The sequence below is a fragment of the Trichoplusia ni genome, assembly GCF_003590095.1.
Source record: "Trichoplusia ni isolate ovarian cell line Hi5 chromosome 2 unlocalized genomic scaffold, tn1 tig00003390_group1, whole genome shotgun sequence".
NCBI classification, from domain to species: domain Eukaryota; kingdom Metazoa; phylum Arthropoda; class Insecta; order Lepidoptera; family Noctuidae; genus Trichoplusia; species Trichoplusia ni.
The window spans coordinates 1-20,137 of record NW_020799587.1 but is presented as its reverse complement, the minus strand read 5'-3'; the positions used below and the strand labels follow the sequence as shown (position 1 = coordinate 20,137).

Below are 20,137 nucleotides of genomic sequence, written 5' to 3'. Positions count from 1 at the left end.
CTTACTTCTGGAGCAAATTCTAATATTCTCGGTGAACCCACAATCAATTTGAGGTCGTTAAGGGCTGATGGCACATAGGTACATACACGCGTCGAGGTTGGCGCCAGCCCAGCGCCTTCGATGTGCGCACGCGCACCGTTGCTTTGCGGAATGTCCCTGGATCCGGTTCATGCACCATAAGTGTATAAAGATTATTTGTTTTACCTCTTACGTGTACCAACCAGCTTCTTTTAGAATACATAGTCAAAATATCAAGTATTTTGGTAGCTACCTCCCAGTACCACTCCGTGCCGGAAAAGTCTAGATTACAGTAAAATATGAACCTATGTAATTAAGGAAACATTTTGCCCTAATGATGCTTTAATGGATACCTAAGGTTACAGCGAGGAACGTTACCGAGTTACAAAAGCGAACATATTTGTACCATCTACAAAAGAATGATGACAATCATCAAGGAAGTGATATTTAAGACAGCTGAATATAATTTGTACTTACATTGAACCCATACAAAAGGACTGGAATAACAATCAGTAATTTATAAAACCGCCAAACGTTTACAATGTAACTGATGGATACATGAATCATTCGCATAAAGTGCAAACTTCTAACTTCATTTCATTTCGTACACATACAAATAAGAAATTGAAATCACGAGGTTCGACGAGATTCTCAGACGCACTGACGCGTATTCGATAGTAGACGCAGACACGTGTCTAGAATATAAATGCGACAAATCAATGCATAAGCGTCGTAACTTTACGTACATGGTACTTTATCTACACAGAGAATCCTAAGCACTTTTGATGTAATCAATCACACACAGGAAATGTTACTTGTAAGTTTTAATTATCTTAAGTAATTTAATAAAGATAGCAATAAAATTTAGCTGATGTTAACTCATTATTGAAGAATCATGTTTAGTCCTTTCCTGGTAGTAAGTTTCCACGAGTTTCTGAAGACGTTTAGTCTGAGAACGCAATTGTTCATGGATGTGTGCTAGACAACGAATTCCAAAAGACGTTTGTCTGGACACCTACTTGTTGTGTAAGGTTGAATCATACTGCAGATATGCAGTGAGCAAGCCAAAGTCAGACGCCATCATATGTGAATCAGCACGGCCGGAAACTTCGCCATGTTGGCTCGTCGCCGCCATGTTTATCGGCGCTCCGGAAGTTGCGCGCGCGCCGGCCGTCTTTAGATACCATTTTCACAAGTAGTGAGGAATACGAGTCGGAAATATTCAGCATCTATTTTGGTTGCCGACGTTTTTCCGCTTCACGGAGACATTCGCCGGAGTTAATCATATACTTGACGACGGAGCCCGTTGTATTTATAGAGAAAATTGCTTGCTGAGACGCATTTAGATTTAGAGTCTCATACTGCTGTCTGGGCTGATGTTGTGGCACACAAACTTTGTTTAGGTTACATAATCTTCAATTGATTATTTATCGCATTGTTCTTCTGTTCATAAAATAATGATCATGAATAAAGATGATTTAAAGTTGTTTCCTGGCAGTTGAAAAATTATTATGATAGATACTATTACGACACGTGAATCTTGTTGTAAATCACCTTATTTGCATAAGTATAAATAAATTGTGCGAATCATTTAAGCAGATATGACGTTAGTTTTAAATATTTATGGTACAACCGGTATTCTGTTTTACAAGTGGAATCAATTTTAGCCGGAAAATGTGTTAAATAGTGAGCAACTAATTATAGGTAAATTATAAAAATATTATTATATTAAAAGTCATAATTTAATATAACAGTTGAAATAAAATAGCCTTTAGTTTCTGCCTGTGTGTCATTGTGCGTAAACATTGTTATTAGTTATCAGTGTGATGTTTGATGAAAGGGTGCGCTCGCGCACGGAGGCTCTAAAGGAATGTGGTCGAACAGGCGGGGCGGGAGAGGCCTGGGGACCGGGAGGTTGTTGAGGGACAAAGCCTCAAGAACTGGTTTTGCTTCCTGTACGTGTCGGATGTCCTGCGGCTTCCTGCCCCTTTCCCCGCCTACCGCCGAGCCGGAGAAAAAGGCGTGAGCCGTAGGGCTGCGGCTAAAACAAAACAATAAATATTATGAGGAACTATTTACTAGCAGTTCGTTACACTCTTAATGCAACTGAGTATTGTCGAACGATAGATTGATGTAAAAGAACGTCAATGATTGCTCATTATTTGGAACTGCCGATATTGCACTGTTGCAAATTTTGATGAAGCTACGCCAGTCTTTTTCGCATTCGCGCATTCATCCCCTCACCAATCTCTATACTAGGGTTATTATTATTTAAACAATTCCTTACCCTACCATAACGATTGTACGCAAGAATATAGTTTTGCGTACTGTAAACAAGCGTCATACAAGTTGATAGAGACTATTTATCATAATTTGCACATCGGACGTCGGACACAAATATAAACCTTATGTACGTAACTTACTAACGTAATTAGGTGATGGTTGCTATGAATGATAGAATGACACATTTCAAGGAAAAACTTAACAAAAATAATGTGTATTGATATATTATTTTTTCCCTATCAAGAGATTTTGGATAATTAGCATGTCTATACAAATACTAAAATTGATTTAATTATTGTTTATGTTTTTTTTTGTTTATAGCAAATGATTATACTGTAAATATTTAACTCTATAAAATTGTAAATAAATATTGAAGAAAATTAAAAAAAAATACTAAAATGATCATACTTTAAGAATTGTTATCAAATTAAAATATTTACACCACGAACTTTCATTTTCCAATAGGGATACCTAATAAATTTTTACTTTGATATATAAATTTGATTCTGCAAACAAATAAAAACGAAAACTATATTACCAACAAATAAAAATAATACTCATTTGTTACCAGCGACCTGACTTATTGTTTAAAAAATGCTGGTTCTAGTGACAGTAAGCCCTGCGCGTGAGTGGACCGCAGGACACGCACGATTGAGAACATGCTCTTGGTTTGTTTTTGTTGCGCTGCGGTCACTGTAACACTACACGAACCGAGCTGACTTTCCGAATAGCTATACAGTACGCATATAACGTATTTTATGTCATTAGTTATTCAATTTCATTAAATTACTTTAGGTTTAAGGGCTTTGTAATGAGCTAGCTTCTATATATATAGTATTAACCTAATATAAAATCATTTGTTCTTTCTTTGATATAGACCGTCAAATACTTAATTTAACACGTATAAAAAGAAGTAGTAGAAGTAGGTATTCCATCTATTAAATTAGTCGCGGTTAAGATATGGGAGAATTTAAATGCTCTACAATTGTTCTTTTAATGTTGATTGTTAAGTTGTAACTGCTCTACTTTTTAATGAGGGTTTCAAAAGAGGAGAATTATTACCAATTTTATATTTTTTGTCTATATTGTTCTTTTGAGTCCTCATGGTTTTTAAAAGGTTTTACTTTCCATGTTCCTTTAGCTGTAGAATGTAATGTTAGGGAGAGCCAAATGAGTTGTCTTAGTAAAATACATTATTCCCTGCTTATCATTATTGTTCAAGTTGTTTAAGACTATCTTTAAAAAAGGTACATTTTATTGTTTTATAATAATACCAGTATTTATTGAGCACTTATTTTTATACTCTCCTAGAGCGAACGATGTATAAAATGTTTTTGTAAATTGATACAAGAATGAATTGTTTAAAATAATCAACCACATATAATCTCAATTTCCGTCGATAAATGTTTATTATTGACTCTGTAACTGTACCTTGTTTGTGTATTCATTATTAATTGCAATGTACCAGTGATATGTGTCAATATTTTATTGAATAAACTCATCTGCTGTGAGCAAAAATAACTACCATATCTTAAAAAATATGATCTTTTACAATAATAATAAGGATTGAGACTTTGAAAGACGGATTGATGAATGCTGTGATTAAGATGGTGAGGAAAAATACATAAGACTACCTATTGAATCAATATCAAATAGAAACATGTTAGGAAAAATACAAATGTCCCTCTAATAATGTTAACAAGGTTCGCGCCGCCTATTCTGTGCCATCTCACAGTCAAGCTGTAGAAGACACAAACTGCTTATAATACGCCGTGTAATTCATTTACCAATATGGTAAACTAGTTTTTAGAAGTGCTATTAGCTCTTGAATACGTGTGTCGCAAGTCGCATAATGTATCCGTTTCCTCGGCGGTCGCCTCCCCCGCGACCCCGCCGCCCCGCCCCCCGCACCGATCTACGTAATCTACGTTAAAACAATGCGCGGGCGCTTCCGTATCGTCAATCGTTTTCCACGCGCAAGGCTAATGCCAAGGTCTCGACTTTCTACCGTACTAACATTCACTAATACCTACTAACAAATACAGTTAAACAGATCAAACACATTGTTTGGTTCAAATATTATTGTTTAAGCGGTAGAAGTAAAAGGCTTAAGTAGTTGGACTATGCATGTTGGATGATACGAGGTTTTTTGTTTTTCTCATGACTACATCTTTTAATAATTGGGTATGATAAAGATAATATTCCGGTTAAATAAAATCCTTACACATAGGTGAGTTCTGTAGCTATTAGTCTTATCTGTATTTACTATTTATTAATTTATTGTACGATATCGATAACTCATCGGATCTTATAAAAAACTTTAAAGTAAAATTACAAGACGTTTTATAACGACTATTTTTGAATTCATGGCAACAGCAATATTTTGCGGAAGCATTTATCTATAGATATCGACATAAATTCACCAGGTTTGTGTTCAGGCACGTACTAACACTACCTGCTTAGGTGGTGTTTGACCATTAATGAGCGATCGCAATTATTATGTCAGTACAATGGCCACTACAAGAGTTAGAACATCCGCGATTGCGTCACGCGAGATGAGAAAAACTCCGAGCAGGAGGAAAATGAATGGAATCCAAGCCGGATATCGTTGTTCACACGATTAATTATTCGATGCAACTTGGCGTTTCATGGCTCACAACTCAGACTTGGCACCTGTTCAACCGCTCCTCCAATTTCCTCGAGTTTCAGGATACAAACAGGCTCCAATTAACTCTTTATGTACCTTGTCCCGGATGTTGCCTGATAAACTCCGATACGTCCTGTTTTGTCCTTATATGTTATTTATTGCGACGACTGCGTGCGTTTATCTTTTTTATTATATGCTAATCAACGACACGGAGACTGTTGAAAACGATAAACTACATTTTACTTTTAATACAAACCATAAATTAGTATTTTCAACAGAAATCTCCTGTCAATTCAGGTACCGAAAAAACCCAGCTGATAAGTGTGATTACCGTTAGATAAAACTAATAAATAATCGCAAATTACGTCAGATTAAATAATACGTGGAGCCAAAAGAGACAAATATGGCATTTGTAAAAAAATCTTATCTTAAGTAGTTTGTTTAGGTAGTGTTGAGATACATGGAACATAAAAGTTTTGGTTTAGGAGTAAAAAACACTCCGCCATTACATTACGCCAAGAGGGTATAAGTTAAAAAAGTACGTAATCGTGTTGACAATGGGTAACATTATCCTCGCAGTGAGTTAGATCTAAATTGAAGACACATGATACCAATTGGTCACGCGCGCTGCGCTTAGAAACCCGGGGGGCGTCGACTGCAGCGGCGCGGGCGCACGCAACCCGCTGTCACTCTCCACCGTCCCGAGAGGAAAACAATGTGATTTCTTCTTTAGAAAAACATGCGAACCAATCTACACAGTACAGATGCTTAATGAACTTCAATACTTTTGCTGTCGATGATATTTTAGACATCTATTCCATTTCAGAGGATTACCTCCTCGAGGAATTTGCGAGCGAATTCGAGCTTGTTTGTTCTGGTTTTCCTCAATAATTTGCATAAAATTCGTGGTAAGCAGCTTACAAATTTCGTCAACTACGATATGGCTGTATTTATATGCCTATATTAAATGTTGTAAGGGGAAGTACCTACCCGAGAAACGAGCCAAAATAAACCATTAAATTATTTGTAAACGTTCTAAAAGTATTCAGAATATAAATCACGAAAGCAACGTGCAATAGAACATTATAGTAGACAAATTACATGTGTAATGTGTGATAAGTGTTGCACTTCCACAAACAGTACGATATATCGATCATCCACCTCGGTTTGAGCCCTGATAAGCTATCGGCGTCGACGTCCGCGGCCAGCTGTCCCGGAAACTCAGCGAATATCAGCCACGCTGACGTCATCTCGGTCGCACTACACAATAACCGTTAATTAACATAGCTAAATATTATCTTCTATACTTGTAATAAACAAACTGAAGTACTTACTTACAGAAAGCAAGTGTGCTACAAGTAAACATTTCCGTTGCGATAACGATACTTACGTAACTGGCTGGTGATTTCGAATTCCGAATTATTTAAATGACTTGATATTCTTATTTTGAATTACGGCTTTTTTTTTAATTGAAATGGCAATAGTATAAATATTAATCAAACCTCTTTTGTTACTTTTAGTTCTAATAAGTTTAGTTTTATTTAAGGAATACCGAGTACGTGATTGCTATTTATATTCTAGGTTGATTTTCTTCATGAAATGTAAGTACATGTGTACTCCATAGTACAAAATACATATGTTTACAATTATTTGTATGACTGCGCATTGAGATTTATCGCAACGGACTCTACATTGTATCATTAGCATCACAAGTACTCGTGTAACATTTTTTTCCGTTTCCTGCATATAAAATCATTTAATAATTATACCCTTTATTAGTCATCATCGACATATATCTCCATAGTCTTATATAATACCTAGATTGACACGTGTATAACGATAAAAACACGGAAACAGCTACATTGTTGGTTTGTTGGCGTATTAACTTAGTAACCACAATGCTTCGGACATAAATTCAGTATTATTTAATCAGTCATGTACTATTAAATACAATTAAAGAAAAATCTATTGCTTAAAGTGACGCAAATGATATTGCTGTACGCATTTCTTGACACTATTCTATTAGGCATAATATATTGAGTGTAAGGAAACAATGTAACGAATTCACTTCGTGTTTATGAGTTAATCATTGTCTGTGGACACCGATAAAGGCGTAATTTCTGATTTGATTCTGAATTGAAGTGGAAGAATACATCAATTAGACCTATTGCTTCTTGTTTCTAAAGACTGTTTGTCAAAGATAAATAGATAGGTTTGATTCTTAGTGCTATAGAGTTTTCTTTTGTTAGAAACAAGGGATTGCTGAATTATTATTCATGAACATTCAAGTCACAGGATAATTTAGAACGAGCGTTTGTGGATAACACAAATGCTTGTCCCACGCAGGGATCGATCCTGCGACATGCAGATTACAGTGGGTTCGGCTATGAGTCAGAATTATACATAAGATTTTTTCCGAGTAATGTTTAATCTTTTCCTGCTACACCTATGTTAAATGACTTCCATATTGTCCTTAACACAAATACCGCGCCCATAACCATTTGATTCCATTATCTCGCCCTATTATGTTTTAGGAACTGTGTCAAGTTTGTTTATAAACCGTTGAGCGATAACACCAGATAACAACACCACTCGGCACCCATCATAAAAATAAAAGGGTACTGACAGCGATCAATTGAAGCAATTGTTGTATTCGCGAAAAGAAATCAAATAACTTGCATCTGTGTGTGTCTAGCTGTAAAACACTTGCGATCGTCAAACGAGCTAAATTGCTCAAATGATACCTACACACAATGACCTTAATTCGCTAATTAAAGTCATGTTATAAAAACTAATTTACCGCCCAAATTACTATTGAAGCTACTTAAATCTGTGGCTGTCTTTAACGGAAATGTAAGACTAGTAATCACGCGGCGTGAATTGCAAACGTAGTTGATGAGTTACGTACTAGTTTATAAGGAATTCTAAATAGAATTAATACCTAAAGGAACGGGTATATATTTATGTAATGATATTGCACAACGTTACACTAGTTAGTTGGGCAGCGAGACGATGTAACTGAGGTAATCGTTACTAAAGGACTGTGCGATAATGTTCTCGGGTTTGTAGATACGGATGGAGTAACATAGTGATGTGAGGACAGATGGCAGATGTTTGGAGCCGAGGTTGATGACGGTCTAGTTAGAATAGAAAGCGGAAGGGTGGCAGTGTCGTCAATTGGCACAATTGGCAGTAATTGTGGGCGGCATGTCCGGGCGCGCCGCGGCCCCGGCCGGTCGCCGCCGCGCCGCCACGTCACAGACTGAAAAATTTACTACGTGAACCATATGTATGCCGTTTGTATATCTGAAAGAATAAAATAGACTTGTCTTGACCTGCTGGAAATATAGTACAACACGCAGATGTAATAAATTAGTGCAGTTCGTCATACTTCGCCTGCTTAGTTTAGTAAGAAGAGAGATAACTTTGAGTTACGGACACAGATTCAAGATTGTATGTGGCCAACATAAAATCTTGAATCCATTTTGATAACCGTAATCGGAAATTTAGTTATTGGTTATTCATCAGCTTCTGTGCATAATTTAATCTTTTCATCAAACAAAAAGTGCAATTTCATTCTGTTGCCAATAAATTGTTATACATAATTTTGATTTTATCATTTTTTTTTAGTAAATATGTAGATATTCATCGAGTGCATGTATATTTGTATAATAAGTTTAATTGATTAAGTTATGTTAAATGTAGAGTCATCACTAACCCTCTTATATTCCAACACGTGAATCGTTTAGATATAAAATCCATTTTCTCCTTGAAACATCAGAAAAGATTAAATGAATGATCTCGAAATCAGACGGGCGATTCAAATAATATCCCTTTCTCACCGGATCACCTTAATTCAGTTTATGCTACATAATGGCAACTCTAAACGCGATGTGTCGCCTCGAGCTCAAAATTAGTCAACTTGTCTTGGCACTGAATGTCGACCATTTGTGCATAACGGCGGTACCTAATAGGTTTCCGGTCCCTGATGGAACCCGAACTACATTTAAATATTTTATTTTTAGATTCGCCACTCAATACACCGCCTAAGGGACTTAGCCACTCAGCTTCCTTTACTCTACTTTTCTGACGACGGAAAATGCTTTCAACGGTTCTCTGTAAGTTATTCCACTGATTTTAGTACTCTATGTAGCGTTGTCTTGTGATACTGCAACATTATGTGGTACGTAGGCACACGCATGCTGTACTGTAGTTAATACACATTAGCCCATGATTCGTTGTTATACGGCACGCATTCTTCGCATTTAGATGACGAGAGCAGCAATATTAAACGTCTACTGGGGCCAAAGAAACATTCATCTATCGTCGTTAACTGGATTACTTTATGAATCCTGCTGAAGATTCACAAAGAGTTCTTTGTTTTCACACTTTTAGTGATTGGGGTTTATTAAAACATCATCATCCAACAGATATTATATAGGTTACAAAACACGCTTGAAATAACGGTATTATTTTTAAATTATTATTAAAGTAGAATTTTAATAATTCTACCATTCTACATAATTAATCACTTTCCTTAATCATTGGCTCTACATCGTTCTATTTTCTTTAAATATATGTATCATCGACGTATTTCTAAACGACGCAAATAAATTAAACTAATAAATCCATTTAGTCAAACGAACGTTCAATTAATTTGTTATATCTGATTTATTGAAGATAAATCGCGTTTCCTGTTTTTAACATGATCGACCTGATTATTTGTAGAAAAAGTACATTGTTATTAAATTATTGTCTTTGGTGGTTACTCGCATATTATTATTACCGATTTTCTTTTATCACGTCTGATCTTGTTTTATAAATTAGTACATGTGATGTGCCATGCTTGCTATTAAATTTATCAAAATAAATTGACATACTTGATCTGATAAATTTTTAGATAATTCCCATATATGTAATTGTTAAGCTAGTAAAAGGTATCTTTTCGTGGTCGTTCGCTTATTTTTTGCTGTACAAACTATTAAAGAATATGGTGAAAAAAAATACAATAGGTACCTACTCCAATTTAATTGTTTTTCTTTCGGAAGTCATAATTTTCATGTGTCCGCGATCGACTTAGGAAATGAATACACACACGTGACTATTACAGATCAAACGTAACTCTCCCAGGACAAAAACGTCACACTACGCATAGACACAGATATCGTGTTACAACATTTAATAATTGTCTTCCATTTGGATGTCTCATAATTACGTTACGAGCCGGTGGTTAATAATGTATGTAGAAGTCACGAGTGGAGCGCACGCGCGCAGGCGCAGGGCAACGCGGAAGTCGCACACACTTCCGCGTGCCGCCATCTTGGCTAACACCTCGTGAGATTCGCCTGTTTCTTAACGGATTAACTGTAGATTTAACATGATTTTTTAACTTTTATTGATTTCATAGTACCTGGTATATGTGGTATATTGGTGACGTGACAATTTCAGTATCATAAAGGTCTTCAGCTTTCCAGCGGTCCAAATATTTCCCGTGATAATATTATGAGCGCTCGAAAACAAAGCTTAAAGTCTCTTGCGATGTCAAAGAAATAAGCTACCCCAAATTAGCATACAAACTCCATCCTTGAGCCCATCATTAAGAACTTCACGTGTTCTCGCAATCAACCACCAAAGTTAATTTACATGTACTCCTGCATAATTATGTGAAATCAGCGTAAGAACCCTCACCCTCTCTTTCTAATTACGGAATAACTTGGTGGAACAAAAAGAGATGTCCCACTTTCGGGACCGGTCGTGCGAGATCGGGTGCGCACCGTTGCACACATTACGTGTTAGAGATGGGGTTATGCACTGAGCGAATTGCGCTAATGTAACGGAATACAAGCGATGTGAATTTTCTCGCCCTAATACCGTTTTTGCGTACTTTTTCCGATTTTGTAACGTTAGTGACGGCACTTGTGCAACGGTTGACATGACTGCAATCCGAATACTGATATAACTTTTTTAGTTAAGTTGGTGTAGTTAACAAATGGGCGTGTCTATTGTAAATAAATTAATATTAACGTTATTTTGTTATTTAATTCGAATTGTAGAGTAATTAGTTATGTCATTGTTTTCAATTTCACATTGTTTTCGTTAGGAAGGCAGACGTTATCTTATGATTATAATACTTAGGAAGTTAATCAGGCACGATTGTGAGGTATGCCTATCAATCACTATTTAGTTGACTGTATTTCGGCGTATCCACGTTGTTTCAAGAAACAATAATCGTAATATACACTAACAAATTATAAGAGTAGACATCAATATTTTATAAATATTTTTAACAGGATTTTTTGTTTGAAAGCGTAAAAAAGTTACTATTTAGATAATAAGAAAATTAGGAACCGATTACTACAGCATCATGCTTTTTATTTAATTAGATTAATGTATATCATCATCCAAAGATCTTTTTTCGATTCAATTTTGCACTTAGATTGACCACCATTTGATTAAACGAAATACGTCAATGGAATAAAAAACTCAATGGACTATAAAAGTAGTTATTTACGTTTTAATGAAAATCGAAAACCACTACTATTACCAGCCAGTTTTTTCATCCAGATTAGTTTTTCCCTGTGACAACAGTCTTTCAATTTAATCAAATAATTGACTAGACATTCGTGATCCTTACGTGCTAGTAATTACCTATCTATTTTAGGCTTAGGCTATCTGCTTTACCTCTTTTATGTTTCTGTTTTCTCACACTTTACTTGCTAGGAGGTTGTTTTCATGGAAAATACCTAGCAAGTAAAAGTAAAAGGTTTCATAAAATAAAAAGTTTATGAACTTATTTCAATGTCGGAAAGTGCTCATGCGGGTACAATCCGTACAATGCTCATATTGGTAATTTGATTTCATATCCTAACAATTAAAGATAAGTGTCTTTTAGACAGAAAAATCTATCTGGACGCTAAAGAATCGTTCAAATGTATCGAATTGAAAAGTCAAAGAAACATCCTTTGGCGAAAAGGAAAAATCGCCACACATTTGAAGTTTTCCATTCACCTCAATTCGATTAGGACCTTGGCAATGTTACATCGGTATTAAGTTCTCATGAACAGAGACAGTTGTAAAAAGAGGACTCTATAAATCGCGGAAAGTTAACCAAATTATTGGCTAATTTGTTTTTATCCGAATGTCACAAAAACTGTACAATCACGACAGTTACTGTTATTTGCGTAGTTAAGTAGAATAGTTCTTGTATGACCCATTCTAAACTGTGAGTAGACTATAAGAAAAATGCAAAAGAATATTTTTGGAGTTGAGCAAAGACTACGCAGAAAAAATAATTCACATATTATTTGGCGTAAACCTCTGTTTTAATATATTATACAAATGAAATCGGTAAAGAGATTGCATTTCAAGTAGGACAAAGCAAAGCTAAAACCATAGTTTTAACTCAGAAATGCTGCTATCTGCAGTGTTTGGCACTCAGGCATTGCATTTCAAACACCAATCACAACTTGTGAATCGTACATTAGGACCATTCTCAGCAAATCCCTACTAAAAACGACAGAATATTCGCCCTTCACGTTAAGGGGAACATAAACCCACTTGTTAAAAAAGGATGAGTCAATTAGGTTTCGGAAAAGTTATCATCATATGTATTCGAAACAGTATACAATAAAAAATATATAAGTATTAAAACCTCTTGATAGCGATTAAAAGAAAACATTGAGTAATATTATGTTGCAAGTAACAAGTAATTTCGTAACAGCTGTAATGTAGTACCTACGTTAGGCAAGCCTTATAGGCTTAGGTAACTTGCCATAGTTCCGAGAGAGATTATACATCCTGCTTTACGGACGACGGCAAGATTTGTTTCTTCATAGCCGTAGGCGTTCCCTTGTTTACGTTCTACTTGATATTTATCGTAACATAACCCTTGTTGACGTTACTCATAAACCATTTTAATGTAAACCGTTTATGTCCTGGTGAAGGTAGAGTTGGTTACTAATTAGTGTAAACTTAGTTTTAGTAATTATTTATTGAGATTTAATTTTAATGAAGAAAAAATCTGTGGTATTTGAAATGTACCTAATTATGATTGTACTAAAATAGTATATATTAAAATCCAAAGGTATCAATTGTTGTAACAGAGCAATCGTCTGTAAGTTATTAGAGAAAGGATGGCAACTAGCATCATTCGCGGCAGCGCGCGGTGCGGCGGGCGGTAGCGGTGCATTGCACAGCATGGTGTGTGGCAACAGCCAGGTCGCGACCACAGGCTCCCGTACGTGTTTCTCAAGCAAGGATAGTGTCGGGGCGGGTGGGGTGCGCCGCGTGGTGCAGCCAGTTCGCCCGCGCCGCCGCCGCAGCTACGTAATCCCAACGGCACTTCCTGAAGGTGGCGCAAGCGGTACGCGAATGTCGGCCGAGCATTTCGCGCCACTTTCGTAATTCGTTGCGTGGTGCGACCGGCCGCCTTGCCTGGCCCGCAGGAAGTAAAAGTTCGAAGGTAAGAAAGTAGGTCTCCGCTGTAATTGGCAACGCGCCTGCATACTGATGTTTGCTATATTTATATAGGTTGCGATGCGAGCACCTGTGAACACACCGGTGCCAATTGACAAAAATGTCACACTCGGATTATTAAACGATTACTGACATTGTTGTTGGTACGGAATTTTAAGCATGACTTGTTGCAAAATATTGTTTGATTTATCTCTAAATAATTAGGTTACGTGATTTGCAAAATATTTCTTATGAATTTACTACAGTATATTTCTCATTATTTGAGTAAATAAATGTAATCATTTTCTCAAATATGTGTATTACGTCGAAATAGGTTAAATGTTTTGTCTATTGATTTAAAGTAGATGTTATTTTGTAACAATTTTAAAGGGTTCGTAGACAAGCACGTATGCATGTTACGCACGCACTTTGTATGACATAACTCGTATGGACAAGGCGCAGGCGCCGCCGCTGACCCAATCCGCTGCTCTATGACGTAACGAAGCACGAACTCCGCGCGAGCACGCTACGAACTAGGCCGAGAATCAAGATGCGCCGAAAACTGATCGTTTGCGCAACGCCGCGCCGCAGACGAGTGTGCAATGGGGTTTATATCGATTTCATGAACTTGTTAATTAGATAAACATTAAATGTTGAAAGACTGGCACTTAAAAAGTTTGTTTTACCGTAAGGTGTTACTTCTAATCAATTTACGATTTCCGTTTCGATGACTCTTTTTTTACGAGATTTTTACCATAAAAAAAGATTGCAACATAATAACAAAGTATTTGCTAAACCCCGCAAAAGCATTGCATCAGTGAGCAGGAAGTCGACAGCGCAGGCTTCGTCAATGGCGGGGCGCGATGCGCGTGCGCCGCTGAAGAAATTGGGCGGCGCGCTGTGCAATGGAGGAAGTGCTGTTATCTGATGAGCTTGCAACACACCCCGTCACTAGCTTTGCGAAATGTCGGCTGTTACGAATCATAACATATTTCTAAAATTGAGGTAAACTGTAATAGTCAAGATTCAACGCGTTCTTTAAAAACACATTCACTTTTCAACCTGACATGCCAATACTAAAAATCCTTTAAAAACAATGAAAGTTATTTTGAATTTTTCACGTCAGTTAAAAGAAGATTGTTTGTTTTGAGAAGCTTTTAAGGTTATACGAATCAAACAACGGGTTCTATGAGACTAAACAATTTTATGCCAACTGTTGATTAGTAGACTAGACACTAGTATTTTTGTGGATGAAAAAACGTTATACACAAAACGCGCGAGACTAATTGTAGTGGAATCAATGAAGCATGCTTGTAAATTAATCTCTGAAATGTTTGTTTTATAGATAGACCGTAAATCAAATATGTATTAAAAGAATGCTTATTATTATCATGTGTTCCTTGTATATTTACATTAGTAAGAAAAAGTCTGGGTTGCGTAAATGGATTGTAAAATCTTTGATGCAGCTCTGGCAATGTTCCGGCAATGTAATTTAATTGTTCATAAGGAGGATGTAAACAGTGCGATCATTATTTGTTTTGTTTATTTATTGAACGTTTTGATATTCTAGTAATATAACCAAATTTAAGATTCAAGTCCGATCGAATCGAAGTCATTTGCTTGTTAGGAAAGCAATTGTTGCTTGCCAAAAATGGTGAAGGAGAAACAGTGAGGATATCAGCCTACCAAAGAATATTTAAATTTGTTTGTCACTTCAGACGCCTTCGGGCAGTTTATTCGCAACCAGGTTGATCATTAACCATACGGACGGAACGACCTGAACTTGCATAAGGATTGAAAATAATATAATATAATAATAATATATCCTGGGACAACTCGCACACGGTTATCTGATCCCAAGCTAAGCAGAGCTTGTGTTATGGTAACCAGACAGCTGATAAACTTACTTATATATTTCTAAATACATAAATATTATAGATAAATTACACCCAGACCACCAGAACAAATGATCATGCTCATCACACAACATCAGATGGATGCAGATAGTAAATGTCAGTTTTTTATATTATAAGACTGCTTTTTAAATTGGACCAATATAATATAACGGTTTTCAATATTTCCTTACTAATATTCTTGTTGAGATAATACTCAGCCCTGGAAATGTTGCATCATACGACGATTTCCTATTAGCGGCTTAGAAACAGATCTTGTAGCTAATCATTCAGCAGCCAATCATGAGTTACAGTAATAAAATTGTGCGTCTAAGAAATGATTTCAGTTGGATTTAGAAACAACTCAAGCCTAGAAGTCAAGTTCTTGCATCAAAACTCTACACACAATATTTTCCAAATGTTACTTTAATAAAGGATATTTTTTCGATTGTTTCCATTTCTTCAGAACGTGTCTAGACTCTCACGTTAATAATATTGACGTAATTATCGCATCTACTGAACCAAAAAGCCTCTTCCACGACAGGGTAGCGAGGAGGAAACTTCGACCGACTTCAAAGGCAGCCGGAAACCGGAACCGCGGTAAGGGTTAGAGCGGAGACGACGCCCGTTTCCGGCGGAAGTGCGGCGCCAGGAAGGTGGGTAGATACAGAGAAGATAAATAAACCGACGCCATATTGCCGGACTCCAATCGATAAATCCGTTCGGTTTTGCATGTTCGTTACGTACGACTTCCGTCTCCTGTTTACTTTTAAGTAAGCACTAACATCGGAAAAGCTAAAATGTGATGCGAAAATCTTTTTAATAGGACGTATACCATTCTACGATCGTAACATAAAACGTTAAAAAAGTAACTATAACTCCATAGAAATTGTATACCAAGAAAAACAAAAACAATCAATTACTCAAATTTGGAATTCAAATAAACAACCACAACACATATATCAAGGACAGAATATGCTGACAGCAATGTAGGTTACTAGGGCAATGAAAGGACGTGGGGTCCACTTCCTTAAATATATTCTTCCGCCTTCAAATTAAGATCTTTACCTACCTATAAACTGTATGTAGAGTAAACAGTTCAAAAGATTAGACCTAATTCATCAACGTCTACGTTCGTGGCGTAGTTCAACTGACGTATAATATATTATTGTTAAAAATGTAATGTTTACGAACGTGTAAGAGGCGGGAGCCGGTGTTAGGTCATGCCGACGTTTCTCGGAAGCAAACATATTTTATACTAAACATATCTGGACTAATTTAAAATATCACGGATTATCTGTTGTTCACATGCTTCGAGACTGTTTCACGTTCTATAATTATAGCGGAAAGGAATCTGAGATGTTACAGGTATTCTGTTTTGGTTACTTTTTTGTAACCTATTTTTTATGGTTATCATGGCTGAATATTGAGAATCAACTTTTGGGGTACCATTAAGTCTTGGACTAATTTTTAATTAACATATAATATTGACTGCACTGATGGTCGAGTGGTTGAGGTCACAACAAGCCAAACCCTCGCGTGCCGCGTCGCGGCTTCAATCCCCGGATATAACAAGAGTTCTGAGTGCAATATTGGACAGTTTAGAGGAAGTTTCGACTTCGAATGACTAACTAGTAACCACAACTACCTTAGTAACAAAAACAAATACACATAAGATACTTCAATAACTCAAAACATTTATACGGTCAAGTTTATTTAATTGAATGATGTGGATTTTTCCTGCGGATTTTTTTACAGGCAAGACTGGCAATGACTAATCGATATTGATATATTAGATGTTTTAAAATGCTGCTGTGTTTTACCGGTAATGTTCAGGTAAGGTTCTGACTATTGAAGACAATACATTTATTCTTACTCTCAGGGTAAAACTGTGTCCTTTGAATGGGTTTTAAAAGAGGCCCTTTCATAAATTCTTATTGTCGTCGATTGACAAACTGGCATAATAGTGTTTTATGCTGTACTGAGTTTTAGATAGAACACAAACACACTTTGTTAGTTGTCTCAAAGTGTATTAAAAATCTGTTTTCACAAATTGTCAGATCTAAATTATTCTAAGACTAGCTGTTGCCCGCGACTTCGTCCCCATGGGTAAAAGATATAAGTTAGGATTTATACCTGCACTGTTTTTTTCACATTTTCCATTGTATCTTCGCTCCTATTAGTCGCAGCGTGATGGTTTATAGCCTAAAGCCTTCCTCGATTAATGGTCTATTCAACACATAAAGAATTTTTCAATTTGGACCAATAGTTTCTGAGATTAGCGCGTTCAGACAAACAAACAAACTCTTCAGCATTATATATTAGTATAGATAAAGTAGTGTTACGAATTTAGTATAGTTTTTGCGCTGGCAGTCCAGAATGTTGATGAAGAACAACTTCAAAACAAAACAATAACAACTGGCAGCAAGATTGACTGAAAATGGCCGAGTGGTAATTATCTAGTGCTAGAAGACTTTAAGAGTAAGTGACGTAAGGTCATCGAGGAAAGTTTACTGCCTCAAAGAGAATTCATGACCCATAATGACAAATCACCTACATAGAAATAATGCCTTAATCTTAAAGCCACCTCTTCATAATACAATGTAACAATTGAATAGAACGTATTAAACTGTAAATAATTACAATGCATTTCCTTTATTTGTAGCAAATTATACATAAAGGAACTAAAATCTAAATACAATTATTTTATAAGTTATGCTACGCATTAAGTGAGGCTCTTGTAATTGAATGTAAAATAATTATAAGTATTTTAATTAATGTTTCTACGTAATTTGCATGTTTAAATCTAAATATAATCACTAAATAATACCTATAATGATTGCTTATAGAACGGGTCGAGTTTTTGTTATATAAGCTACGGACATATACCTAAACTCTATACGTTGTTTAAAATGTAATCGTCTTTGATAAGCAGTGTTGAAGTGTAAAAATACATTTTAATTTTGTTTTGTAATTATATGCCTTAAATATATTATGTAATTTTGTTATTTCTTTGAAATCACAGCTAGGATTTTCATGCAAGTTTCATACGCGTAAAGGAAAACGACTCTACAATATCATTTAATTAGACGGTTTCAAATTATATCGATTTTTTATTGTTTTCCATAAAAGCTGATTTTTAAAATATGAGAATATCAAGTATGAGTATCAAGTTTACACTAGGTAAGTATACACCGGGCGTCCGTCACGAGGAAGGAAACAAGTTGATATTTGGCGTCGGCGTCGATCCTAACCGGTTTCGCAAATGTTATTCTGTAAACGAGATGACTCTGGACTTTCCGATCACACATTATTCTTACCTACTCATTTTTTTTCTCGCTCATATGTGGAGGACTACAACAGCTTTTTACTGACGGACAAATTCAAGGTCACACGGAACTCGACACCAGCCCGTCGAGAATTATCGTTGCGAATTACGAAGGAAGTAATAAAAACTTACTTAATGGAATTGATAGAGCAGGTAACATTTAGAGACTTTTTTTAGCAATTTAATAATTATTTATACGTATGCAACTCATTTATGCCAATTTATACAAGTGGAACGTACCTTCCTTCATGTATATTTAAATGTCTGGCAGCCTACACAATAATTAGTCGTGACGCGTGAGGAGCAAATATTGCTACATCCGTATCCGACAAGTATGAATTTGAATGACCTGGATTTTTTTGCAGCATGAGTGCACTCAAATGTACCTTCACTCTGACGCTCGTTATAATATAGTTATTTAAATGTATTAGAAGACCCGATGTGTAAAAAAAGACCACTTTCCTCTCTCACCATTAGTCAGATCTGGGCTCATCTCGTTTATATAATTATCAAATAACAAATGCTTTTCAGGAATATTAATGGGCAGGATATTTAACTGAGTAGATAAACATGTCGTTATTCTCATCCCAGCCTCATTAATATGTAGATGAAGTTGTAATGAATATGTATGGCCACCGAGAAGAGGCCTCGGCGACCGCTCTAGAGGTCAATGTCAGTTGAAAGATACGACCACTCAAATCAGAACCTTCGTCGACAGTGTTACTTCCCTTTCTCTATTTATGTTATGAAGTACAATAGAAAATACGAGAGTTCAGGTTATGTTGGGGTTTACGAAGTCTACCGGTTCCGTTTGGTGTAAGTACGCCTAAAGTTATCACATATTGTTAAAAGATGGCTTTCGGTGGTAATGTCTTGCTAAAATATTAGTGCGTCGTGAGACTCTCTTTTAACGTCTCTCTATACACTTGTGGCTTGGTTTACCTTTCTTAGAGACAATTTATTTCTATGTGTTGATGTGAATTTAATGGGAACAATTTTAATAATAAAAAAATTACATATGACTGTAATGTTTTTCTTTCAAAGCAAATATTTAAGACCTTTTAAAGAACAGAAAAACGAATTATACGGGTACTTCCCACTTAGAAACAAAATAAAGTTTGGTTCTGTTTTAAAGTAGGTGCATTTAAAATATAGAACCTAACTATTTAATAAATGATGTTTAACATTGATGTTGTTGCTGTTATATCTATAATGATTTATGTCTTTATATATTACTAGCTGTTGCCCGCGACTTCGTCCCCCGTGGGTAGAAGATATAAGTTATGATTTATACCTGCCCTGTTTTTTTCACATTTTCTATTGTATCTTCGCTCCTATTAGTCGCAGCTTGATGGTTTATAGCCTAAAGCCTTCCTTGATGAATGGTCTATCAAAACAAAAATATTTTTTTCAATTTGGACCAGTAGTTCCTGAGATTAGCGCGTTCAAACAACAAACTCTTCAGTTTTATATATATAAGTATAGATATAGAAGTATAGATTAATACGGGTTTTC

General features: G+C 35.9%; 1 protein-coding gene across 1 annotated transcript; it reads right to left on the bottom strand.

Annotated features, from left to right (window-relative positions):
• Nucleotides 1-1,741: 1,741 nt before the first annotated feature.
• LOC113506173 lies at nucleotides 1,742-6,382 on the bottom strand. Its single transcript, XM_026889025.1, has 3 exons — nucleotides 6,283-6,382; nucleotides 6,110-6,208; nucleotides 1,742-2,059 (listed from the first exon to the last, which is right to left on the bottom strand). Exons 1-3 carry the CDS (start codon nucleotides 6,312-6,314, stop codon nucleotides 1,837-1,839), a joined length of 354 nt encoding a protein of 117 aa, XP_026744826.1. The 5' UTR covers nucleotides 6,315-6,382; the 3' UTR covers nucleotides 1,742-1,836.
• Between the last annotated feature and the right edge of the window lie 13,755 nt (nucleotides 6,383-20,137).